Below are 27,250 nucleotides of genomic sequence, written 5' to 3' on the forward strand. Positions count from 1 at the left end.
GCTTCCTCATTCTTCCTGCCTTGGGCCTGATGACCTTAAAAATATCATGCGAAGAGCTGAAATTACGAAGTTCCTCATTATGTAATATTGTTTAACTCCCACGTCCAAACACCTTCCTCAGTGCTTTGTTCGTAGACAGTTTCAAACTCCTCTACACTAATCCTACTTTTCAGCACATATTTTTAATTCGCACAGTGGAGTCCAACTGGGTCCACTCGGCACGTCTGCCACTGATTGGCCTATTGTACCTGCCCGAGGTGATTATGATGATGGAGAATTTGTTGGAATGAATATTGGGAGGGGAAACCGAAGTACTTGGAAAAAACCTGCCCCAGTGCCACTTTGTCCACCACAAATCCCACTTGACCAGACCCGGGATTGAACCCAGGCTGCGGCGGTAGGAAGCAAGCGACTAACCGCTTGAGCTATAGCGAGGCCTTTCACATATAACTTTTTTTTTCCTGTGGCGCTACAGCCCCAATTTGGGCCTAGGCCTACCTCCACGAAACTTTCCGTTTCACTTCGGTTTTTCTAGATCTTACACATACGGTAGGACTCCTTGGGCGAGTGATCAGCTCGTCGCAAGGCCTCTACGTGTAGGCAAACACAGAAAAATGCACACAAACATCCATGCCCTGAGTGGGATTCGAACCCACGATCCCGGCTTCCGAGCGAGCGAAGACAGTGCATGCCTTAGACCGCTCGGCTACCGTGACCGACCAGCATATAACTTTACTAGATATAATTCAATTCTTTCACTTCATTAGGCCAACATAAAGAGCGATATGCTTTTTGTCGTGCTGGATACAAGTCTACGCTCGTAACAGAAACTTCCACGAGTCACCGGAACGCATTTATCTCAGTATACAGAATCAGAAGGTCCACGCTCATGATTACGTAAAACAGACATCAATAATGAACAACTGTATTTACATAACCGCTTTCAGCATGCTTCAGAGCTGACGGAAAAAACTGATTAATCAACTAATACAGTGAAAAAAGAATAAGATGGCGACGAATTAGTGTCATTGCCAAGAATTAGTAATTATTTTGGTCATGCGAAGGCGTTATTTCATGACGCAGTTTCATACTTAAGCCTCAAAACATGGGTGGTCATCTTATTTGAGGACACATGAATAAATTATATTGAGAGCCAGAACCAGCATAAAAAATTACTTAAATATAAGTTTTACATTAGGATACACCTACGTCATTCATACTTCAACACAAAATTAATGAGCGATTACTAAATAGGTAGGACGGACGGACACACTCGAACAAATGGAGTCGCAAAGGAAGGCCAGTAGATGGGCAGACAAGTAGGCAGGTACACAGATATATAAATAAGGTTGACATATATATATATATATATACACACACAATATATATAGATAGATAAATAAATACACAAATAGCTAGACAGATACCTAGATAAATAGATTTTTCTTATAAGTTTCATTAACAATAAGATAAATTACAATTTACAATGAAGAATAATTATAAAATTGCGTAGTTATGGACTGCGTACGAGAGTGGGGAAATGCGTGGTTGTCTCTAAATCTGTTCACTCAGTATGATTCTTCCATCGTGCACCTTCCCTAGGATGTTCCTGCACAACCGGTAGCCTCTGCAGGTATCCGTATCATTTGCCCACAGGCTGCAGTGCACCTCTATGCACAGAGTCATGCGGAACATGAGCTGGTATTCTGGTGGCAACGAGACACAGATGACTGCCCTTAGTGCCCCTGAGCCACAGAAACCATAGACCACGTAACTTCGACTGCCCCTCAGTCACAGCCAAGACACACCACGCCGAGTACAGGAGAAACTTACGTGTACTTGTATACTGTACGTGTACGGCTATTACACGTACACCCTGGACACCATTCCCCAACAACCAGCAAATTACCTGCTGCTATTATCCATTAGATTAGATTAGAATAGATAGGTAGGTAGAGACTGGTTGGTATGTAGGTAAATAAATACATATATTGGTGGACTGAGGGACGGACGGATGCATGGAGGGATAAATGATCATGGTTACTCAAACTGTGGATCACGACCTACTATAACATTGGCCTTTGACTTCTCAAATGTTATTTAAAATATTGTTATCCACGCATGGTTTTGGCAAGTTAATAAGCTAGTGAGATTTAATATGTATGTATTTTCAGTGCTGGATTTCTATCCCATTAATCCTAATAGATCAACAGGTTCATTAAAGGGGGGGGGGAGTTCCGTAATTTATATATTGTTGTATATATTACAGCGGCATCACGAAAGTTTGTGAACCCCTGAGACACACCTCTGGTGTCAGTACACGTAGCCTCAATCCAATCCAATCTGATAAATCCAACCCCACTTCTGACACCAACTACCACGTGATAAATTATGACTATAGACGGGGTTTGAACTGATAACCGGATTTACTGAACTCCTTAACATACAAATCGTGACTACACTTCACAAATCACTATTACACATACACACACACTAGTGTTCACAGTCATGTCTTCACTAGCCGTTGCTCGGTAGCGACTTCCAACGCGAACATTCCCTTTCCTCAGGGTTCCCGAACTATTCAAGGCCTCAGACATATGAGAAATGTTTATGAAAAGATTCCATGGAAGTTTCACGCGCCACTAGTTATTTATTGTGCTTGGAAGCAATTTAACAAACATAACCCAACAGATGTCTATAAAAAATGTATAAAATTGGAGTCATTCGGTATTTCCTTTCAGAACTGGGAACGTCTATTTCACTAGGGAAAATATTGTAACATGAAGGGTGGTGCGCGTGACGACAATGAAGGGTTCTAGTTCGGATGATTGGATTTATTAGAGCTTCAGTTACACACTCTTTCTTAATTACACTTAAATAGAGGCAATATCGCTGATTTACACGCTTTCCAGTTCGCCGCTGCACACGCACTAGGATTCCCAGTCTTCACTAGTCGTCTCCTGGCATCGGATCTCAACACATAAACTATAACAGCGTCACTGGATTACACACTCCAAGTATTACACATAAAGTCTTCAAATCACACTTTAAACCCTCAAAGGCCGACCTCCTGTATTCTTCTGTACTCCTGGTTCCAATCCGCTCTGAACTTACGGCTCACAGCTCTCGCTATATAGCCGCAGCACGGACCTCATAACAAAACAAATATAGTGATGCAGAGGCGTGTTCACCTCGTCGTTGCATAGTAACGGTCGCGGCGCGGACCACATTGAAAACACTTTCCCCCCGTTGTCAGCAATATTGCGTCACCTAAGAACTAGTTGTAGCATAGCCCACAGCGAACACAGTTTCCANGCATAGGAAACAAATATAGTGATGCAGAGGCGTGTTCACCTCGTCGTTGCATAGTAACGGTCGCGGCGCGGACCACATTGAAAACACTTTCCCCCCGTTGTCAGCAATATTGCGTCACCTAAGAACTAGTTGTAGCATAGCCCACAGCGAACACAGTTTCCCCTGTTGCGTATTCACGGGAACGTGTTTATCGAGCCGTTGCCTAGAAACGCTTTTGGCGTCTAAGCTGCAATATGATAAATCGACCTACAGATCTAGTTACATTATTGAACAAGGCTGTTTAAGTACAGCAAAGGGTAAAGATATCCCTGTGCTTGATCGAGCACTATGCCATGAAGACATATGGGGAAGTGAAATTATAGCTCCACCATTCTTGACCTCGATACTAGATGGAGGTAAGTCGTCAGCTTGCCGTCCCATCCTCTTTACCCCCGGGGGAATTGTCCACAGCACCCATTGGATAGGAAGATGGGTGGGCCTCAGACCCAGTCCGGACGTTGTGGAGAAGAGAAACATTTTGTCCCTGCCAGGATCCCAACCCCAGCGGTCCAGCCCGTAACCCTTCACCATACAGACTGAGGTGCCCCGATCCCGTTTAACTACAGTAAGATAGAAAATTAAAATGGACGTCCAGTAGGAAAACAGGTAGAAAGAGGCAGTCGTGGCCAATTTTATGGTACCATCCTCACATTCGTATAAGAAACTACGGAAACCAGAAAAACAAAGGTGTATACGTCCTCCGAGCCATGATTTGGACCGGCGACTTCCAAGCATAGGAAACACAAGTTGTAAATCCACACACCGCAATATTTCGTATTCGAATCTTAACCAATTAATCAGTAAAAGAAAGTAGTTTATATCCCCCCCCCCAATGTTAGTATTAGTTGGAGTGCGGTTAGTAGCACAGACATCGGATGACTTCAATATTGCAACGTTCGTATGAAGTTTAATGAAAATCAGCCATTTTGTCCCGGACGTTCACATGCAATGACATGACGACAGATAACATTCTAAGGTAACCCCGAGGGACTTTAACACTTTTCTGTTTCAGAAGAATTCTTTTAACATAACCACTTACAGACAAAGGTATTCTTATTGCACAGTACAGGCCACATGTACGCAGTATTTATATGTACATAACAGGGATCATAAACAAGAAATTCATACAATATGTCACTGTTAAACTGTTACGAAGCTATAATTTTTCTCTGATTTATTTTTAATTGTTACTATTCCGTTAAAGTATTCTGCGCCCATCTTGTCGATGTAGCAGGATTTTGTTTTCTTGGATTGGGGTGAGACTGAGTTCACTTGGTAAGTTGGCCACTGCTTGGCCTATTGTACCAGCCCCGGATGATAGATGAATGTGAAGTTGCTGGATTGAGAATTGGCAGGGGAAACCGAAGTGCCGACGTGACCTGGGATCGCCACGGTGGGAATCCGGCGCCTAACCGCCTGAGCTACGGAGAGGTCTGTTGGCAGCAATAGTACTGCAAATTCCATGAGGAACAATACAAAAAACTAATATTCGAAGATACTTTCAAGTTACATTCTTATTTACTGTCTCCGCATTACAACTTTCATCTTATTAGAGATAATTTTACGATAATTTTCGCCCTTTCTTCTCTGGAGCAGACAGTGTATTTCCCATTGCAGACAGACAAGATTCCATTCAGACAGTTTTACTTTATTAGTAACCCCACTTTTCCAGCAATGTGTATGTACGATGTGAGGGAAGAATCAATAAATTGCGGGAACATTAACCTATAATATATATAGACACTATTATGTAGTGAAACGTGATTAGGCATCTCGACAGGAATTGGTCCAGTGCAGTGCACTGACTCGTGTCCGTGACTCACCTGTTTCAATCCAGGGATCTCCGCAACTCTCAGGCTCTACCACTGGCTCTGCCGTCGCAGGTGATGCCGCGGATTCTGAAGGCATTGCTTTTTCTCTCCTAACCTGCTTTCAGCTTTGTACTGTTACACAACAGATATTCTGTACACTGCATTAAAGCTACACGATATGTCCAGGTTCAAGAGAAGAAGAAATGAAGAACACTTATTCCATGAGACCGTTGCATCGAACTGTAAATATGAGAAGTTCGTCACACAAGATGAGACACACATGACGGTTTTTCAACTAACCCGCTTCACTAGGGGAAGCTGGGATATCACCACACGTTTTGTCTGTACGCTCATACAACAATTCGTGGAAAAACAGGTAATATACAATATTACATGAAAGTTTTCACATACAGTCTACTCCATAGAAATTGCACCAATAACTAAACAAGTTACGTGTAATGGATCTCTAGGCATATCAAAGGCAATCGAAATATTGAATTAAGGCTAAAGAGCCATTCTCTCGGATCCACTACTAACGGATTCTGTTCATGCAAATAAAGTAATCTCTCAGATCTGTCATCATATTTCTGCATTTGTACACTCATGCAGTATTGTGAAATGCCAGTAAATATGGACAGGCACATTACAGATAAGGAGCTTCCACCTGTCGAACACTTCTCGGAAACTGCACTCGCTGTCTGTTTTGCGCGATGTAATTCAGACACATTCAAGATGGACGTACAGTTTTGCGTAAGAGCGAAATGTTAAGGGTTTTCTTTTATAAACATTCCCAAGTCCCTTGTGTACGTAACAGAATGTCCAAGTACTGTAATATACGCCGGTATTCGGAATTCTTCAGTATGTCATTCTTCATTATCACAACGGATTAGCAAACAAAACTCTGTAAGCAGGAAAATTTATGTTAAAATTAATAAAATCAATTAAAATAGTGTATGAAAGAAAGTCACTAAGGTGACAGTTCGGAAAGGGTTGATGTTAGTTTTGAAAACTGCAGATGTTCAGGTCACTTAAGAAATTATGTTCACGATAAGTTGTCGCTTCATACACACACACACGGAATGAATAATAAACATCCACTTAAGCGCCGAAAATTCCAAGTAACTTTCTCACGGATGTCACTGCCCCATTAGAGACATTCAGAAAAAACAGCAAGCACTTTAAACTAAAACGGAACTAAACACCGGCAACTTCTTTATTTTCGTGACGAGTATGTTTATGGCTCTGAACGTCCGAATCAATTCCATTTTCTCGATACAGAACTGACAGTATCTGCAAAACACAAGTGGTTCTCTTCAACAGAACAGTACAGTACAGTACAGTACAGCACAGCACAGCACAGCACAACACATCGCTTCACCACACGCCACGAGTTGAGACGCTACTGAAAGAAATCTGAACCAACAGTGGTGTGGAGCGGTCTCCTCTTTCCCTTCCCCCACCACCCCTCTCCCTCGGAACAGCAGAACTACACACGAAACTGGAGATCAATCTGGGAGACTTGGAATTAGAAATGGAGGGACAGAATGGAGGGAGATGACGCTTCTAGTGTTGTTACGTACGCATGCACTCTGTTCTAGGCACACCATTCACAAAACAGCGGTCCTTATACTGAAGAACTGTGCAATGCAGAAAAGTTTACGGTAGCAATACGGAATGTATGCGATTGACTGTGGGATATCCGTACACTTGAAGACACAATTGTCAGCTTAAACTGAGATGGATGACACACCAAGCAATTTCAAAATGTGTTTATAAGGAATGAGATCCGTGTTTCTAAGCGGTACACCTTGCTCGAAGCCTTTTATTACCTACTGAATTCGTAAAAATTGTTCGCAAAATGAGATCCCCTATGTTCAAAGCGAGTCACAACTCTCTGATACCGATCTGTAAATTGATTCGCAGGTTTAAATCTGAACATTCTCTTTAATACCAGAGAACATTTTAGGTTAACTGACTTTTGGCTCATCCTCAACATGATGATGCTTTTAGTTGTTAAAGCCAAATCGTGTTCGTGTCAGCATTTCTGTCCCCATGTTATATGTTCGTGACTACTGAGAAACTAAAGCTGTCCCTGTAACAGGCGTGGAGGCCCATAGGTTGTAAAACGTCATGGTCGCCACATTTTCTTGACAATCGGCTCACAGGTGGCGGCGAAATTTTCAACCTTAAGCGCCAGCCGCCCTTTATCCCTGGGAAGATTCCTGGTACTGATTTCTATTAGAGGCTGAGTCGACCCCCGGTCATATTGCGGCTGGAAGGATTATGTTAATTGAAATCCAATTGCCTCATCTAGAATCGAACCCGCGACCTTCTGGCTTGTAGCATAGTGACTCAACCAACTACGTTACCGCGTGCACCGAATACTGAAAAGGCAAAAATTAAATTATCCCACTGCTTACATAGCACGCCGTGAAGACTTATCACAGAGAGCGGTAAGCTTGACGTGTACGAAAACAACCCTGGTACCATTTTTTATGGCATATTAAAGCGTTACACCGCGTAATACTCGTGCACAAATAAGAGGGATAAGTCCATCAAGTGTAGCAAGTTTAACAGGAGGAAGTAAAAGCTTTGTCTTTAGACGTTTCGGCCGCTACTGACCATCACCAGAAGGCACAGTCAACACTATGAAGGAACTACTTTACATAAGTTTTACCATAGTTCGGTTTTCGATTTTTGAGATGTGAAATAAAGTCACCCTACCGCCTTAAAAAATAGGCATGGCGGCATGCATGAAGTGGTAATGTTAACACTAGTTTAGAACACACAGACCCCCGTGACAATTACTTGTTACCTACCCCTCTATGTTAAATCGCTGAGGCGAGATGTTCTGTTCCCTCCGTGTCTTCAACACTGTATCTGTCTGTTTCTGTCCATCTGTCTCTGTACCCGTGTGTCTATGTATCCTCTCAGATTCTTGTTAGGATGTAAGATTTGAGGCTTTCACGGAGGTGACTATGAAGAAAGCAGTCTTCTGGGATTTGGCACAGTGTATATGTGATGTTAACCGACGTTTCGGAGGAACGTATCGCCTCCATCTTCAAGGTAGAAGGAAAAATATAAGAAATCCGCAAGCGAAGAGACCGTGAGAACCGGTAAAACCGAAACGTCGGTTAACATCACATATACACTGTGCCAAATCCCAGAAGACTGCTTTCTCTTGTTAGGATGTTTGTGAGACCACCTTTGTAGCCCATTTTCCTTATTTTGAGAAAATAAAGTGAATCTTATGAAATCACCTACCTCTCTGTCCATGTATCCCCACCCCAAGTTTTTTAGGTTTACGAGGCGTAAGAGATAACGTTGCTCTGTACTCCTCTGTTTTTTTAGTTTTCAACGCGGTTCTTGCCATATTAAAGTAGGCCATTATTTCTTCCTAGAACTTCTTGTTATTTTACCAGGTACGTGGTTCTGTTGCATCCGGCCTGCCATTTGTCTTCAAGCTGATGTTATCTTGTCTCATACATTGTGAAATGAACTGTAGATGGATGTGAGTAGTAAGATTCACGCTCCGTCTGTTCTACCCCACATAAAGAGCTTCCAGTAACCACTGAATTTCGAGAAAAGGTTTATTATGTCGTTATAGTTGGAATTTAATTTTTATTTTGACGTTATTATAGTAATTTAATTTTGTTGCGAACCAGTCAGTTGTAGGCCTGTCTGCAGCGAGAGGTCTTATCTCTTCAACCGTAAATGTATATCTGTAATAAGTGGACATGAAGGTCACAGAGGGAACAAAACGCAAAGAAGACACTTTGTTATGAACGCCTGGAAGCAAAACAATTCTCTCGACACGTGGCTGTTGTTGACGATTTTGAGTTCAACGCCTCATGAAATACTTGTGGCAGATGACTGATAATTTCGCGGCTACTCTATACTTAAGGCCAGAGATGTTCTAAGAAAAAAATGGCCACCTTCTTCACTTACCCCCCTTGCTCTGTTGAGAGCTCTAAGTACAAGTCAAATCGTCAAAGCACGGCGTAGTATGAGTCTTGCTTTTATTGTACTGTCTCAACTCACTCTTCTCATTATGGGCATGCGCAACTCGCCCAATTTGGAGCCAAAATATGGATCCATAAAAGGAAAAGTGGGAGGTCTCGCAGGAAGTCTTTGCCCCCCCCCCCTTTTGCAGCCACAGTTGTTGTGGTTTTACTGAGATCTTACTTTTTTCCTACGTTTCAAGCGCATTTTTCATACATTCAAATATTCCTTGATCGATGGGCCCTGAAAGATCTACCCATCCGAACAATATACTCTACATACAAAATTCTTGTCTGAAAAGCTGAAGAGAACAAACCGCGTGTGAGAGCTAGGGCAGGCAAAAGGGAGAAGATAAAATCAAAATAGGAGAAGATAAAGTTTCTCTGTGTTCAAGCATCATGGCCTTAAGACGTAAGAGGGAGAGACGTGAAGCTCCACGCATTTCCAGCTTCCAGGATGGATGAAGGTGGGAGGTTAGCTTCGCGTTCAGACCTCCATACTCAAAGAGAAGGGACATGGTATCCATCGGAAAAGAGTCTGAGTGAGCACAAGAGCCGGTCTGAATGCAATGATGAAGACAAATACCTCCCTTGTCGGGATTCGAATCCAGTCTTCTACTTAGAACCCAGTTAGTTTACTGAGTTATCCCGAATCATAGAAAGAGACTATTTAAGTACTCGTAGAACTTAGAGAAATGAGATGTGTTGGGTGCGGTCTATGTTGGCCTGACACAGGATAGCGTCCAGTGGTGCGCATATGTGAATTCGGCAATCAACTTCGAGGTTCCGTAAAATCCAGGAAGTACTTGGGCAGCTGGAAAACCGTAAAGCTTTCCAAGGAAAGCTCTGGAGTCATGGAATTAATGAAGACTGAAGCTCGAGTTCTGTATGAAGGTGCATGAAAGGAACGAGAGTAAAGCTCAACTCATTCTTAGCCTTGGCATTAGGTGGGGATTAGTGATTAGCTTCACGTTCCAGCCTTTTTTTTATCAATGAGAATAGCCCCCCTCGTTGGTGTCACCACCTTATCGTGGTGAGGGGTTTGAGTATGCAAAGGACCCTGAGAGCTATACCAGCGGTAGCGTAGCTACTGGCAGAACCTCCCTTGCTGGATAGGTCAAAGGGTAGGCATCAGACGAAGAGAGACACCAAAAACCAAAAACTGATGCCGGAAGCAGCGCCATCAGCAGCGACTTGAAGCACAGAGCAAATGATGCTCGAAATGGTTGAAGTTCGTATAGCAACAGGCATGACCAGAGTGGTCTGTGAAGAGACTGTGGACCTGTCGTCTGACAGATTACTGATGAATGATGAATGAATGAATGAATGAATGAGAATAGCCACATGGGAAGTTGCCTTAAAACGAACTCTGGTCGCCTTTTTAAATATTGCTACCTCTCCACTATTCATTACACTTTCCAACTTATTCGATATTATGTAAACCCTACAGTTGAAATAGTGTCATTAATTAACATAAGAATGAACATCCAACTAGATGTTATCCCCCCAAATCATTTCAACATTGTCTATTACGAGAATAATCTCCAATGGCATTGCAGACTTGAATTTTCCTGGAGACATTTATTTAAATAATTTAAAAAATTATTGTGGTGTAGAATTGTTATTGTGCATGTGATAAAATATTTTAGCCTTTTACAAGCAATAAGCCTGAATCTGAGCCATAAATAACTTGACCGTCAGTGTCATAAAACAGTTTATGAATGTTTTAATTCACCAGTTCGCTCACGTAACGATTCGAACTTTTGTTAAATTTTCACTCATTTGGTTCGTGTGAAATATTACGAGTAATTATTACTTAGGCTCTATAGCGTGTTATCTTCTTTAAGAAGCAAGTTTTCTCCACCGATCAAAAGATTCTCTGCTTTTATGGAGCCCGGAAATTCATTACCGTGTTCACAAAACTCTTCTTCTAGACCCTGGGCTCAATAAGTTTCAATCAATAATCCAGTAATTGAAACCGCAAAGATTATGTTCTCTCATAAAGTAAGAAAATAAAAAACGAATATTAATCTCACAAGAAACGCAGTGGCTGAAAGTGTGACTGTTCTTGGTAATGATGTGAGAGACCAATTAAAAGAAATTCGTAAAGAGATTTAACGCTATTCGCTAGCAGCTGGACAAAGCAAAGATGTCAAAGATATCACTGAACTTACAGTGTTCATTCATAACTGTACCTAGTATGCAGCTGATATGGAGAAACTGTCGGAATTAATTCCAATTCATGGTACTGCTACTTTGGAAGTTATTTTCAGTCAACTGGGAAAAATACTTTAATAACCTGAACTCACACTTAACATATTCTGCTGTAGTAACCGGCTCTAAACAATAACTATTGTGAGGAGACTGAGGGAAAACTTTGGCAGTAAGATTTACAATTTCCTTTTCACAATTAACCAGGGAGAAACCTGAAGGAAAATACTAAATTTCAACAATTTTTTAAAAGCCGATAATATTGTGGCGTATTTGCTCAAATCAAGAACTGTGGAGCCAGAGAGACAGCCGTTGCTAGCGAACGGCTCTGAAACATCAATTCGTTTCTAAGCAACGGCCGCGAAACAAACAGACAAACATACGTTGCTAGGCAGTCACCAGAGCGCGAATGGACTGGCTGAGTAGCGATATCGTGGGAACCCCAAGAGGCACGAACGCAACAATGATGCAGCAACAGAGGAACGGTGTTTTCTACGTGGTCCCTGCCGAGAATTTGTAACGAAGATGGTTTTGGGCAACTAGTGAGTTGAAAGAGTGCTCAGTTGAAAGTCGGGCTGTGAAGAGAAGACTTGGAGCTTAGTGTAAAATGGCCACCAACATGGGAGCTAGTCAGTTGAAAGTCAGTCAGTCTGTGAAGAGAAGGGAGCTGGAAGGGAGCCTACATTCAGAGAGGAATTGAGCCCGGAAGCAGAGGAACAGCCATGTTAGAAACCGTTGTCAGGCAGCTACTAGTGAAGCCACTGCGTGTTGGAAAAAACATAGCTTGTGCGCTAATGATTTGTTAGATGTATGGAAATTTTGGATGGCGCTATAATTTCGCGGAATTATGAGCTGTGTTTTGAAGCAGTCAATAAATCCGATATCCAATCAAAATCCACCTTGAGAGTCAATTTTTAACATAAAAAAATATTAATTTTCACTTTATACGTGTCCGAGGATGATATCATTGAAAGTTTGAAATCTGAAATGAAAATCCGAAAATCGCAGTACGTGATGCCAAAAAACACAATCAGACTGACCTTTAATTATTCATTATTACAAATTAGGAATTTCTTGAGCTTGCGCTTCCAAGTTCATTGAACCAGAATTCTGATTCATCAGCACGAGCTCTTTTAATCCTTTTCAGTTTGTACAACTCAGTCGTTTGCCGCCAGGCATTATTTTAACTTCTACAAGTGTCCAGCTTCTTCTACTTTTTAGACATAATCTTAAAGATTACTGACACCGCCAGTTTCGTAAATTCCAACGTAAAACTCGTTTCACTGCAATACGAAGGAAATGGCAGTCACTGCAGGTTGCATCAGTCAGTATAATATGTTATTTAAATTAGAATTAAATGAAAGATAATAGTGTCACAATTTATTGACTAGACACGGGGTCTGGGTTGGTAACTGGGATTATTGTACAGTTGTAAATCGTAATTACAAGTAATTATGGCGCTGTAACTAATTCACACAGTCTACTTCTCACTAGAGCTCACGCTAAGCCTTCTTAGTTTGCAGTGCTTTCACCAGTCGTTGCCTGGTAACTGGTCTCAATAATGCCATCTTCTGCTTAAGTCGTTGCCGACCTTCTACGATCTCACAGCTTACTAACTCGACTGTCGGCTCTCAACTAATTGTGGCATCAATAGCGATCAGTAACTGCTCTATGGTCTTCACTGGCCATCCCTGGCTCTCACTGGATTTTGCTGACCGTCAGCTACTTCTCACTGCAACTAACTGACTGCTAAATTACTGCTGGACTTCTCCAGTGAAGTGATTTTTGGTTCCTAGTCCCATTTTCAACAGTTGTTCTATTGTTGCTTGTTTATTGTGCACAGCACTAGCAATGACGTCTTAACATGTTTAAAGTGCCCTTGCCTAGCAACGGACGATGTCCCTTCTTAAACTATTCAATAATGTCACAATATTATATGACATTAATACATTTTAATGTTTATGGTAGTCAAGATTATATTGATATAAAGACAATTATAACAATGTTGAAACAGAATACTCTCCAGAACTCAAAGACTGCGAAAATAAACAAAATAAACATAAAAAGACATTAATAATAGTGCAATACTGCCAAGATATATTTCAATGAAAATGAAATGGAAGTAGTGTTATAAATCAAGTAAATGATATAAAAGTTAATCAAAAAGCTGTAAGCAAATAGGAAGACTTGTTAGGATAAAACAGAATAATGTGGCATGTAGACCCGGTGCTAGGCAACGGCCGCGAAATAAGCAACTTCACAGCAACCATTACTAAGTAGCGGTTCCACAAACAAGCATGTTTTGACGGCAACGAGGGAACATAGCAGTAATTGAAGAAACGTTTTCTACGCAGTCCGTGCCGTGGTGTTATAACCAGGAGAAGTTAGCAGAGGACTACTGCGGTTCAGTCGTGAGCTGTTGCTATTAGAAGCTGGTAGCTGAGGGTGGGGACAGTTCGAGAGCCCAGAGGAAGGGGAACGCCCTCTACCGAGCAACTTCAGTGACGGCGTGACTGTGCACACTAGTGCGTGTGTGTGTGTGTGTGTGTGTGTAATAGTGACCTGGTCGCTGTAGTCACCGGCTGAATCGAAGTGATCAATAAATCGAGTCATCAGTCCAAACCCCATCTCTAGTCACACTCAATCACTTGAAATATGTACTGGTACTGGCTGAATGAGTCAAAAGGCCCATACACTGACAATAATACAAGGTGGGGCGCAGAAACTTCCTTTTCGTGACGACGCATTGTGAAGGAAGGGGAGGTAGCAGAAAAGTGGGGATAGGCTCGGCGAACGCAGCAGTCGCGGAATTTTCTGTCTAATACCCCTCAGTAGGAAACATGAGGTGGACGAGTGAATAGTGTGCGTTTGCTATCGAAGCCTATTTTTCGAACAACCATTCCTACGTGGCGGTGCAGCGTGCGTTCCGTACTCACTTCGGAATTAAGCCCAGAGGTCCGGTTCCCGACCGGAAATCGATTGTTTTATGGGTATAGAACTTTAAGACAACCGGGAGTGTAGTGAAAAAATCATCCGGACGACAACGGACCGTTACGACGCCAGAAAATATGGAGGCAGTTCGACAGTCGATTTTGAGATCTCCAAGATGCTCCGCTCGCAAACATGCAGTCGCCCTAGACATATCCAATCGTTCAATGCGCCGAATTCTTCACGAACATCTTCATTTCCATCCATATAAGATGGTTGTTGTGCAAGAAATGTCACCACGTGATTTCCAGAACCGAATAACGGCGTGCTAAACGTTATTGGAAATTTTACCCCCTGACGCACTTGTTTTCTTTAGTGATGGGGCACATTTTCAACTATCCGGATATGTCAACAAGCAGAATATGCGCTATTGGAGTGGTAACAATCCCAGACAGCTCCATGAGAGGCCACTTCACAGTGATAAGGTAACAGTATGGTGTGCGTTGTCGACGGTTGGAGTTATTGGCCCTTATTTTTCTGAAGAAGACAATCATACAGTTACTGTCAATTCACAGCGGTATGTGGACATGATTAAAAACTTTTTCGAACCAGCTCTTGAAGAAATGCATCTAGGAAATATCTGGTTCCAATAGGATGGTGCCACGGCCCACATAGCCCGAGCTTCGATGACAGTTTTGAGGGCAAAGTTCCCCGGACGGCTCATCTCGCTTCGAGGTGACATCCCGAGGGCGACACACTCACCTGATCTAACGCCCTGTGATTTCTTTTTTATGGGGATACCTCAAGGCAGAGGTTTTTAAACATCGCCCCACAAACCTGCTTCAGCTAAAGAATGTTATTCGGCAGGAAGTAGCCCAAATTCCGGTGCACATGTTGGAATGTGCGGAGGGGAACTTCAGAAAACGGTTGCATTAGTGCATAGAGAAGGGTGGCCATTACCTTCAAAATATTTTGTTTAAAACTACATGATCTAAAACTTTAAAGTATGTTCTTTCATTAGCTAAACATAAATTTTGTCTAGCAGCAATAATTTTTCTTTTTTTCGCCTTCAAAAAAAGGAAGTTTCTGCGCCCCACTCTGTATAACGAAGGTAAAGGTATCCCTGTAACAGGCCGTGAAGGTCTATATGGTTTCGAGAAGTTGAGGCTCCCACATCTTCTCTGGACAATCGGCTCAAAGATGGTGTTAAGGTTGTCAGATCTACGCGCCGGCCGCTCTTTAACCCCAGGAAGATTCCTGGTACTAATTTCTCTTAGAGGCTGAGTCGACCCCAGGGCCATAATGCGGATGGAAGGATTAGGTAAATTGAAAAACATCCACCTCACCGGGTATTGCATCAGAAACATTAATCATGACGAAATGTTGAGTCAAATATGCAACATAATTTAATACGGAAAAGAAAAATTGTATACGTGCGGCCATGATTGAAAATTTGAACATAAAATTAAAAAATATATATGATAAACATTTTAAAAAGGAAATATGCAGTATAAATAGAGATCTTCGAAAATATGATGCTTATCCATAAAACAGACAAAATTTGCATTTATATGCACCATCAAACCATTTCCATAATTTAAGAAATGAAGTAATTCATACATATATCCAAACGAGCATACTTTCTGGTTGCAAGAAAGCAATATGCATTTGCATTAAAATCCGGTCCCTATTTATCACATGCAAATTTTCTCACCACTGGCTATAATTATTTATTTGTTGTAGCTATTAAATGGAACAATAAACTGCCCTATGAATGTCTTGCTGCTGATCACAGTGGCCGCACGGTCTAAGGTGTGAACTATTTTCGCTCACTCGAACATTGGGATCGTGGGTTCGAATCAAATTCAAGGCACAGATGTCTGTTTGCGTTTATTCTGTGTAATTAGCAGCCTTGCGAAAGGGCTGATCCCCCGCCCGAGTAGTCCTACCGACTGTGTATAGGATTAAGAAACTGAAGAGGTGGCGAAGGTCCAAAGGGCTGTAGAGGCACAGACAGAGAATGAATCTCTTGCTATCACAGTATTTATGGACTAAAGAAACGGGATATAACGCCGTGTACGCCGCTGAACTCTGCCGACATTTCGAAATAATATACAGGGTGTTTCACGACTTTGGAGCATAACTGCAGGAGGTGATTTCCTAGGTCTTTGTGATCAAAAAAGTTCATATAAACATGCGTCTGATTTTGGACGGTTACGGAGTTATGACCGTTATAAACTCAGAATAGAAGGTAACGATTACTGACAATAAACCAGCATAATACATGATACATTTAAAGTATGAATGTAAAGTTAACTTCGTGAAATTATCTTTAATTTGAATTTATTGGTGCTTAAAGCTGATTTTCGAAAATGCCACCGCCGGCCGCAACACAAACTGCCCCTCGGTTGTGAACCGCGCCGGACATACCAACCCACCCCGTCTTAGGTATCTCTCAAGTGTCGAGATAACGAGAACGCTCTGTCTGTAGTTGGCTAAAAATAGCGACCCGCCAGCTGACAGACGCGGTTCACACGAGGGCGTGTACAGGAATGATAAAACGGTCTAACTCCGTAACTGTCGAAAATCGGACACATGTTTACATGAACTTGTATGATCAAAAAGACCTAGGAAATCACCTCCTGCAGTTATGCCCTAAAGTCGTGAAGCACCCTGTATTGCCTTAATTTTCCGGGCCTTTGATGATGGACGCACTATCTTCCTCCAAAATGTCGGCGGGCGTCTACCGGACTACACAGCAGTACATCTTCATATACACCCCTGTGAACGTCTCGAATCCAATAATGAAGGAAATGGTTTACCAAAAATCTATGAAATTGGTTTTAAGAAAGAGTATACTCGTATTTATAGAAAAGGAGCCAGGATAGCTCAGTCGGTATAGCAACTGGCTACGGGCTGAACGACAGAGGGACCTGAGTTCGAGTCCCGGTGTAGTACAGAATTTTCTCTTCTCCACGTCGTCCAGACTGGCTGTGGGGCCCACCGACCCTCCTTTATAACGTGTACCGGGGGCCCTTTCCCCGCCGGTAAAGCGGCCGGGGCGTGAAGCTGACCACTCACCTCCAACTAGTGTCGAGGTCAAGAAAACCTGGATCTATTCATCCACTGCTCCATAATTCTTCATGGCGTGATGCTTAATTAATTAATTAAGTACACAGACAAATATATTTACTTTATATTTGTAGAAATGCTGTAACAGGCTTAGATCTATAGCTGGAAGTTATCTGAATGATAACAGAAGAGTTGATAGCAGACTTAATCACAGCGAAGAGTAGCCTGGCGCCAGGCTGGGGCCCGTCTGTCACCCCGATGCACAAGCGGTGCGCATACCAAGGAAATTTCGTCACAGGCCGATTAAGTCACTTCAATAAAGTGGCGCTTTCGCAAGATTCCGGAGTCTAGATTATGACATGGTATCAGGATTATACAGCGCTCCCAGTTACCCAGGAACATATCTGCTTTCTTGGAACCGAGCGAACGTACGTCGAGGACACCCTCCCCCCTTCCGTCTGTCACTATGCTTTTCTTTTATGTCACGAGACTGAGTCCACTTGGTACTGCGGCCACTCTTTGGCCTTTTGTACTACCAGCCCCAGGCAATAGATGATGATGAATGTGGAGCAGTCGGTGGAATGAGAATTTGCAGGGGAAACCGAAGTACTCGGAGAAAACCTGCCCCAGTGCCACTTTGTCCACCACAAAACTCACATGTCCTGACCTGGGTTCGAACCCAGGCACAGCCGTCCCCATGCTCTAAAGCTGAAATAACTTAGGGAATTTGCATGGAATCTGGTATTAAAAACTAAAGCTAAGTTATCCCTGTAAGAGGTCGTGGGGGCTCATAGGGTTGTGAGACGTCGAGGCTTCCACATTTTCTAGACAATCGTCTCCCAGGTGGTGGTGAGGTTGTCAACCTTACGCGCCGGTCACCTTCTACCTCCAGGAAGATTCCTGGTACTCATTTCTGTTAGAGGCTGAGTCGATCCGAGGGCCATAGTGCGATTGGAAGTATTAGGAAAATTGAAAAATCCAATGTCCTCATCGAGAACCGAACCCGCGACCTTCCAATATGTAGCGTAGTGCCTCAACTAACTACGTCACCGTGTGCCCCAGGAAATCTGGTACTGGAACTGAAATAGAATTGTCAGGAGAGCGTAATTTTAATTTATATTGGTCGAATGTACTCCGTATTTTACATGAAGTTAAGAAACAACCTTATCAGTTTTCTCATACAGAATTTTTAGGTGGTGCATGTGTTTCATCGATGTATATAACTTTCCAAATCATGGGTTTATTGCGTTATGACATCATCTAGAGTTATCTGTCAATACCATCGGTTCTGAAGAACCTTAAACCCCGACTACTCATTTTCAGATAAAAATTTTAACATTAGAGAATAAATTAAACCAGTGAAGTCCAGCCCACTGGACCCTAAACTGCACCACGCTAACCAGTATAGGCACTTTGTAGATGCATTCTGATCATTCTATTATATTTCGAGTTACTGACTAAGAGGATTGAATAACATTTACTATCATTCTGAAGCATTTGAAATAGTTCCGTTATGTGAAAAATACTTCTAATAATTCAGATATATGCTATCTGTATAAATCTAAACATTAACAGCGACATTTGGGGATTTGCCTGAGGCTGGGCTTATCTTGACCAGCTGGACGACTACGATGCTCTCGAAAGGAGCCTGCCTCTGGAATTACGAGTAGGGACTGACACCAGTAGCAACATGGGATGCAAACTCGGTAGAACAGGTTTGTACAGTCCAAACTGGAGTAGGCCTGTGTACATTGCCAGCCTCCTTAGTGTCTTTCCTTATTAAAACAAACAGGTAAAACTGCATCGTGTCTGACATCTGCAGCTTCTTCTGCAGGTGTGCAATTCTTTGTCTGCTTTCATGCAACAGACTGTATTATCCAACTGTTTTGTCTGATGGAAGGGACATCTGTTATTTGACTTGCAAACACACGTGCATATACGTCATGGTCAAAAAGTTAATAAATATTTGACGTTACATAGTAACTTATAGCTGTGTTAGGGAATGAATTTATAATTCTACACACCTGCTTATAAATGCATAAAATGAAAATATCGTGGGGAGCTCGTGTCCTCCTAGTCGATTGATTGTCTGAGATCTACTGTAAAAGTTGTGCTTCTCTTTTTATGATTAGTATCTGCTCAGTATTATAAATATTTCAGGCCGACACGAAGCACAACCCCACGCAGTAAAGACATTTCTGACGATGGTGTACAACACACAGTATTACTGGTTTCTCGGAAAGCTAGAAAACACAACGTTTCGGAAACTAGATCTGTTTCTATCCTCAAGTGAAGCGGGGGGGGGGGAGACACCTGGTCCTTTTTTAAGAGAGGCTACCAACCTAGCTAACAGGTGCTTTGAAAATGTGGCACAGTTGTAATACTTCGAAACGACAGTAACGAATCAATTATTTTATGCAGGAGGAAATAGAGGGAAGACTGAATTCAGGTAATGTTTGCTACCATTCGGTCCAGGGCCTTTTGTCTTCTCAGATGCTCTCTAAAAACCTAATAATCAGAATACACCGAACTATAATTTTGACTGTGATTGTGTATGGATGTGAAATTTGGTCTCTAACATTAAAGGAGGAACATAGACTGAGGGTGTTGAGAATATTTGGATCGAAGAGAGATGAAGTGACAGGAGGTTGGAGGAAACTGCATAATGGGGAGCTTCATAACTTGTACTCTTCGTCAAGTATAAGTAGAATGAGGAAGTCAAGGAGGGTGAGATTGGCAGGACATGTAGCGCGAATGAGATCGAAGAGGAATGCATGTAGAATACTTGTGGGACAGTCAGAAGGAAAGAGACAAAAGGAAGACCGACACATACGTGGGTGCATTGTATTAAAATGGATCTTAGATAAATACGATGGGTGGCGTAAACTGGATTGATCTGGCTCAGGATGTGGACCAGGGGTTGCTTTTGTGAACACAGCAATCAACATTCAGGTTCCACAGAACTTTGGGAAGTTCTTGAGTAGGTGTACAACTGGCGGCTTCTCAAGAAGGGCTCAGCTGCATGAAGTTAATTAGTTACGAGTACTTTTTAATATTTGACCAACGTCACAAATCGTTAAGCTCTTTATGACATTCTATATAAGCTGAAATTCAAAATTATAAAAATTTTCTGAAACATACCGTATTTACGCATGTATAGGCCGCACATTTTTTGCCAAAAATTCAAGAGGAAAACTGGGGTGCGGCTTATATTCGAAATATTCGAAATCACACTTCATTTAAAAAAAATTATATTCGGAATATTTCGGAATAATTTCTACTCCTGAAATAATATTCCAAGAAAATTATTTTTTCTATAATTTCTGTCTGAAAATTGTGCTGCGGCCTATACACGCACGCGGCCTATACATGCGTAAATACGGTATTTACGTGGGGTAAAATATTCAACATTGAGATTTACAACGTTTGTGTTAGTGAGGTCGACAAAACAAAAACAAAAAGAAAAGTTAAAGATAACCTTCAACAATACGCATGCCCTATGTTTGTAATTTATTTCTGCCTCAAGCGCGCGGTGTAAGGTGAAGAGGAAGAAGAAGAGAATAAACATAAAATTGTAATATTTGTATGCCATTTTAAAATTAGAAAGCAGCATTCCTTAAGTATAATTTTTCCTGATTCTCTTGGATATGCAGTATGTAATGGAAGTCTAAAGAAACTGCGCTCAAAGAGCAATCTTGTAATCTTGTAACAAGGAGAAAGGCCGTGCCATTGCAGTAAGAAGTTGAACAACTCCCAGCTGCATGAAATGGCTGAAAATTGAGTTCAAGGCCCCTTACATCATACATGTGCTTTTAACGCCTATTCAACTCGTGCTTGTTCGTCTGACGAACGGCCCAGAGTTAGGTTTCAGGGAAGAAATTGAAGAGTATGGGAAAAAAATAATCATCTTCTTTCAGATAAAATTATTTTTAATTGTATTCTGCGCTCGATGAACGTACATGTGCAACCTTAGTTCTCCCTGGACATTCCCCGCTATGTATCAAGGTTCGCAACTGGTGGTCCGCAGGTTCTGGATGGAAATGTGGTGCCGAATTGCTTCTCTGATTTGCAGACTGGTACAGAAGCTGTGGCGGTGTAGAAAACTGCGCAGAGGGCATGAATGACGTACTGCTGTGATATGGGCATACAGAAAGACGAGTGAGAACGTGTTCTTAATCTGATCCTGCACAGTATGTATAAGCTGGCTGTATTAGCAAAGAATACAATGCAAGACAGACCAATTCCCAGAAATTACTCTGTCTTCTATGTTCCATTGACCAGCAAGACAGACTGGGGCGCTCTGAAGCATTTGAACATGTGCACACGTGTAAGCTTACTTATAATCTCAGTTTAATCTCAGTTTATCTCAGCGGACTTCTCCTAATACGTGGAAGCAAGCAACTGCTATCCGTGATTTAAAGAAAGAGAACCGTTCTTCCATTAACATTTGTAGACTTACTAGCATCTTTAAAAGAATCTAGTTTCTTAGAGGCCAAAAATTCAGTTAACTAGTTACTAAAATGTACATTAAAATATGTTAGACACTTTTTTATTACCCACTGAATTTACAAATATTTTTCGAAATGAGATCCTCCATTTTCAGTGAAGAACTAAGAACACTATGATACCGTTCTACAAATTGACTGACAGGTTTCAATCTGAACATTCTCATTAATACGAAATAATATTTTAGTTTAACTGAATTTTGGGTCCACTCTTTATATGACGATATTTTTATTTGTTAAAGACAGATCTAAATCTACAGTTCAGTTTCTGTTCCCTCCCTGGATTTATACCCCAGCCCTCTGTTCACAAGCTTACTTGCATCCTAGTTACTTCTGTATCACTGTCATTACGTTCTTGACTATGTTCCACGAGACTTGCTACCCGCGAAAGTTTAATAATAATCGATATCTTTGGATATGTAAAGTGGATCGGAAGTTACTTAACACCCTGTGCGTCCCTACAGTACTCTCGTCTTCTCTCAATGTATTGCCTAGCGTTCCTTAGGAATGAGTTTTTGGGACTTGAGTCTTGTGATGTTTTTATTACTAACATGTGATGTAAAGAATGATACTAATTATCTCCTTTTTCTGGCAACCTAAACGTTTTATCGTGTTACTACTTTTCCCAATTACTGCCTGCTCTTGCAATAGGTTTTCGACTGTAAACTTTTTTGGCGGTTGGCTAATTTCATTATACTCAACACTAGTACAACGAGGGTTACCTATGTTATCAAGAAACCAGGTACGGATTTAGCTAGGCAATTCTCTTTCCTGAAAGAAGAAGAAACAAAACGAGTCCAAATCGAATGATAGCATGACTGAGATCAAGATGTATTATTATGCATATAGTTATTTATCTTACGTAATCCTTTTTCTGAGGTAAGTAATACTTCGTGGCTGCTAATTCTGTTTTCTCTAAGGCGTGCCCAGTACAAGCTTGCATTCTTTGAAAATGCCAGTTAATAGATACAGCGCTCTTTATTACGAGCGGTGAATACAAAGTTGGTTCTATAAAATTATTCCGAATCCACAAGAATTTTCTTCTCGTTGTTACGAACTAAATTCTTATTCTCCTTTAAAACGCCTACTTGAAGCAAATCATTAAGCGCAGTCTCAGCCAGAAAAGCGCCTAGTCCTTACCTTGTAGAATGATTGGCTGAACAGTAAGAATAATACGTCATTTTGTGGTACATAATCCTAAATAAATTCTACCTACCTAAGTAGAAATTATTGCTTATCATACCGCAAGATGACACTTGCCTTCCCCTGTCCTGTTCTTGCAGTCATCGTTTTGGCGTCACCAATTCTGGTCTTGCAGTCTTCTTTGAATGCTGCAAGCAGATGACGTAACATGTAGGAAGCCACAGACTTCAAGATCACAGTATGGACGCATCAGCAAAACGGTGGCTGAAAAGCTCATTTCATGGTAGCTCACACTCCATGGAAACTGTGTAGAAAAGTAGTTGATATTTCGTACAATGACGTTGCATTGTGCACAACGAAAAGTCGACGAATCACTTAAAGATAGGCGAACATGTTTGTAACTTCAGTGCATCAGAGATCCATTCATATAGGAAGGAAAGTTAAAAGAATAAATGATAATTTTTTTTAACTTAAAGATATGCTAGAAGCATTAACATATCGGGTAGATATAAGTCTAATCGGGTTTCACTGTTTTTCGAATAATGGTAACAATATGACCAGTGACTAGTTGACTAATCCATTAGACTAACTTGATATGAGCAACTGACTTAATTACTGATGCTCGGGCCGATTGACTGATCGTCTTATCTAATTTATGGAGTGACTAATTGATGCTCTGACTGATGTAGGAGTTGGTTTTAATGACTGCTTGACTGTTCTCACCGAATTAAATTCCCTGATTGGCTCGTTGACGTAATTGACTCAGGGGTTCACAAACTGATTGACTGATTGTTCTGGTTAACTGATTCTTCTATAGATTGGCTTGCTGATGTAATTGATTGAGGTCCATTCGACAGTCAGTCCGTTCGTCTATCTCTCGATCCATCCTCCCTTTTATTATCTATCATCTGTCTATTTGTCCATCTGCCTGTCTGTTTGCCTGGCAGAATAGCTCCCTTCTTAGCCACTCGTCCTTCTACTCGTGTTTGTGTCTATCCAATTACCTATGTAATTGCCCAATTCTCCTCCCACCCATTAATCGGTTGTCTATCCGTCCGTGCACCCGTTGATCCAGCTATTCATCGTTCTTTGTTTTTGTAATTCCTTTCTTCCTCGACCCAAGTGTCATAGAGCGGCTGGAAGGATTAGGTCAATTGAAAGAAATCCACATTATCGGGACTCGAACCCGCGACCTTCCAGCTTGTAGCATAGTGTCTCAACCAACTACGTTACCGCGTGTTCCCCAAGTCAATACAGACACTTAATTTAATCGTTTTTTTAAGTTATTCCTGTAACAGACCGTGAAGGCCCATAGGGTTGTGAGACGTCGAGGATCCCACAGTTTCTAGACAATTGCCTTAGAGATGGCGGTAAGGTTGTCAGCCTTACGCGCCGGCGGTCCTGGTACTCATTTCTGTTAGAGGCTTAGTCGACCCCAGGTACATGGTGCGGTTGGAAGGATTAGATAAATTGAAAAATCCATCTAATCGAGACTCGAACCCGCGGCCTTCTGACTTGTAGCCTAGTACCTCAACCAACTACGATACCGCGTGCCTCCATTTTAATCCGTAGACTCTGTAACTCAATAGGTTGGGAAGATGTTTCGCTAGACTTGCATTCAAGAATTTTTCGTTTCGAATTTCGGCTGTCATCAACTATCCTTATTGAGATTTTTCGTGATTTTACCAAGTTCCTCCAGGCGGATTGAGGATTGCGTTGTTTCAGTTACGAACACCTCCTTCCAAATCCTTTCCAATTCATAATTCGTAATCCTCTTATCTGGGGGTACTTCAGCTCGTTAATGAAAGCGTTAGTAAATAACAGACACAAAATCTTAGGTTCTTAGGTACAAATTTTGGCATATAGACCCGCTGTTAGGCAACCCCCGCGAAATAAGCAAATATACCCCAACCATTACTGGGTAACAGCTTCGCAAACAGACATGTACCCACGGCAAAATTGAATTACAACAATGAGGAGATGTGTTTCCTACAATGTTTTCTTATGAGAAGACGCCACTACGACTCGAGATTTCAGTCAACCAGAAGAGTAGGACTTTGGTGTGAGATGGCTGGCAGCCTGGAGTTAGTTGCGAGACTATTGCCGGCCAGTAAGAAAGTGAACACTGAACAATGAACCGAGTGCGTGCGTGCTGTAGTGAACTGCAGAGTGTGTGAATTAGCGATAACTCTATAGTAATTTGTGTTTTTTTTTTGTTTTTTTTTTCCCGCCTTGGCACTACAGCCCCAGTGGGCCTAGGCCTACCTCCATGAACTCCGTTCACTTCGGTTTTTCTAGATCTTACACATACGGTAGGACTCCTTGGGCGAGTGATCAGCTCGTCGCAAGGCCTCTACCTGTACACAAACACAGAAAAACTCACACAAACATCAGTGCCCTGAGTGGGATTCGAACTCACGATCCCGGCTTCCGAGCGAGCGAAGACAGTGCATGCCTTAGACCGCTCGGCTACCGTGACCGGCGTAATTTGTGGTTACTATCCATAAATGTTCAACAAACTGAACTACCAACTGAAACCCCGTTTATAGTCAACCAAACATGTGGCAATATGTAAATATACGGCCCAGCTAAAGGAAGAGAATCGTTGCATTTGTAATGAATTTCTTCTTATTTACTAAGTGGGCTAAATGTTCGTCGCTTTATAAATACACGCCAGACGTTCTGATCAATAACAACTCATAGATTTCTAATTATACCACATTCCTTCAAATAATGTCTAAAAGCGCCGGTCACGGTAGCCGAGCGGTCTAAGGCATGCACTGTCTTCGCTCGCTTGGAAACCGGGATCGTGGGTTCGAATCCCAATCAGGGCATGGATGTTTAGTTTGTGTGTGTGCGTTTTTCTGTGTTTGTCTACAGGTAGAGGCCTTGCGACGAGCTGATCACTCGCCCAAGGAGTCCTACCGTATGTGTAAGATCTAGTAAACCGAAGTGAACGGAGAAGTTCATGGAGGTAGGCCTAGGCCCACTGGGGCTGTAGTGCCAAGGAAAAAAAAAGTCTAAAAGCTTTCCTTTGTCAATCACGCAAAATTAATTTTTGTGAACAGAAGTAACGTTTTTATGATTTCTGGTTTCACTGTGTTTGTAATGCCCGCTGACACTGCGGCTTGTAAGCAAGAGGGAGAAGGGATTGAGTCATTTTAATTACCACAGCCAAAACAACAAGAAACGGAGTCAATTATATTCCAGTAGAACTACTTAAGAAACCCAGTACAGTTCATGTAATAAATATAATTCCAACAACTACAATTTATTATTCAAGCAGAAATTATTAAGAAAGTAATAATCTTATACAGCACAAGGAAAGATTTTATGTGCTTTTTGATTCCGTAAATTCTCACGAGCCACCACTGCAATTAAACCCCATTTCTTCTGACTACCCTCGATGCTATCATACGTGTAATTTTTCATGCTGTCCTTATCAGAACGATCTAAACTATGTTGTCGTGATCTGTAATTGTATTGACACAGTCCTTTAGACCAGTGTTGCAGTTAAAATATAATGCATTCACACCACACCGGACTTTGACAGTCGAATTCAAATCGAGTTGAACGAACAACCTGATCAGAATTTTATCGAGACATCTCGAAACGTTTCACAGTGTAGACATGTGACAGGCCGCTGCTAATGCACTCCGGCCACTCAGACCTGTGCATTACATCCTACCCCCCACTGTGGGCAGACCCCACTGCATTTGGGATTACTGTAATGCTCAACCACGTTATTACTGGCAGTTAGACTACTACAGCAAGGCTGTGATCTCGTGCTCTGGATGATTCTAAATGCCCTATTAACCGGAAACTGACAAATTGTGAACGCGATGCCCAAAAGAGTGAAATGTTTGTGTTTCTTTTTTAGATTATACACCATGTTATGTAAGTATGGATGGGAAGAGAATAGAAACTACGGTAAGGAAAGCAAGACGGGATATCATCATCATCACTGACAAAGCAGATCTCTTTCAGCCATAGCCTTCCTTAGAAGACTCTGCCAGATTTGTCATCCGGTTTTCACTCCTTTGGATTCTGCAACCCCGAACCTGGAGGAGCAGGTCTCTGTATTTATGTCCCCCAGTGACAGGGCCGATCTAGAAAACCGAATATAAGGGCCGTGGGGTTTCATTGCTCTGACAACGCGCCATGCTCTAACCGCTAAAGTTGTTACATTTAAGTAATTTATGTTTCACGTGTTATATTATGTCCA

At 41.8% G+C, this 27,250-nt stretch overlaps 1 protein-coding gene across 2 annotated transcripts in view; it reads right to left on the reverse strand.

The window, feature by feature from the left end:
- Positions 1-27,250, reverse strand: part of LOC111867047 (protein TANC2) — a 634,194-nt gene that overhangs the window by 285,731 nt on the left and 321,213 nt on the right. The window contains exon 1 of one of the 2 annotated variants that reach the window (XM_023856514.2): positions 5,178-6,532. The exons of the other annotated variant lie outside the window; for it this stretch is intronic. Coding sequence (XP_023712282.1) covers positions 5,178-5,262 — 85 coding nt within the window. The 5' untranslated portion in view covers positions 5,263-6,532. Of the gene's footprint in view, positions 1-5,177; positions 6,533-27,250 lie in introns of those variants that run through there. 2 annotated transcript variants of the gene reach the window in all.

The sequence above is a fragment of the Cryptotermes secundus genome, unplaced genomic scaffold (genome assembly GCF_002891405.2).
Source record: "Cryptotermes secundus unplaced genomic scaffold, Csec_1.0 scaffold60, whole genome shotgun sequence".
Lineage (NCBI taxonomy): Eukaryota > Metazoa > Arthropoda > Insecta > Blattodea > Kalotermitidae > Cryptotermes > Cryptotermes secundus.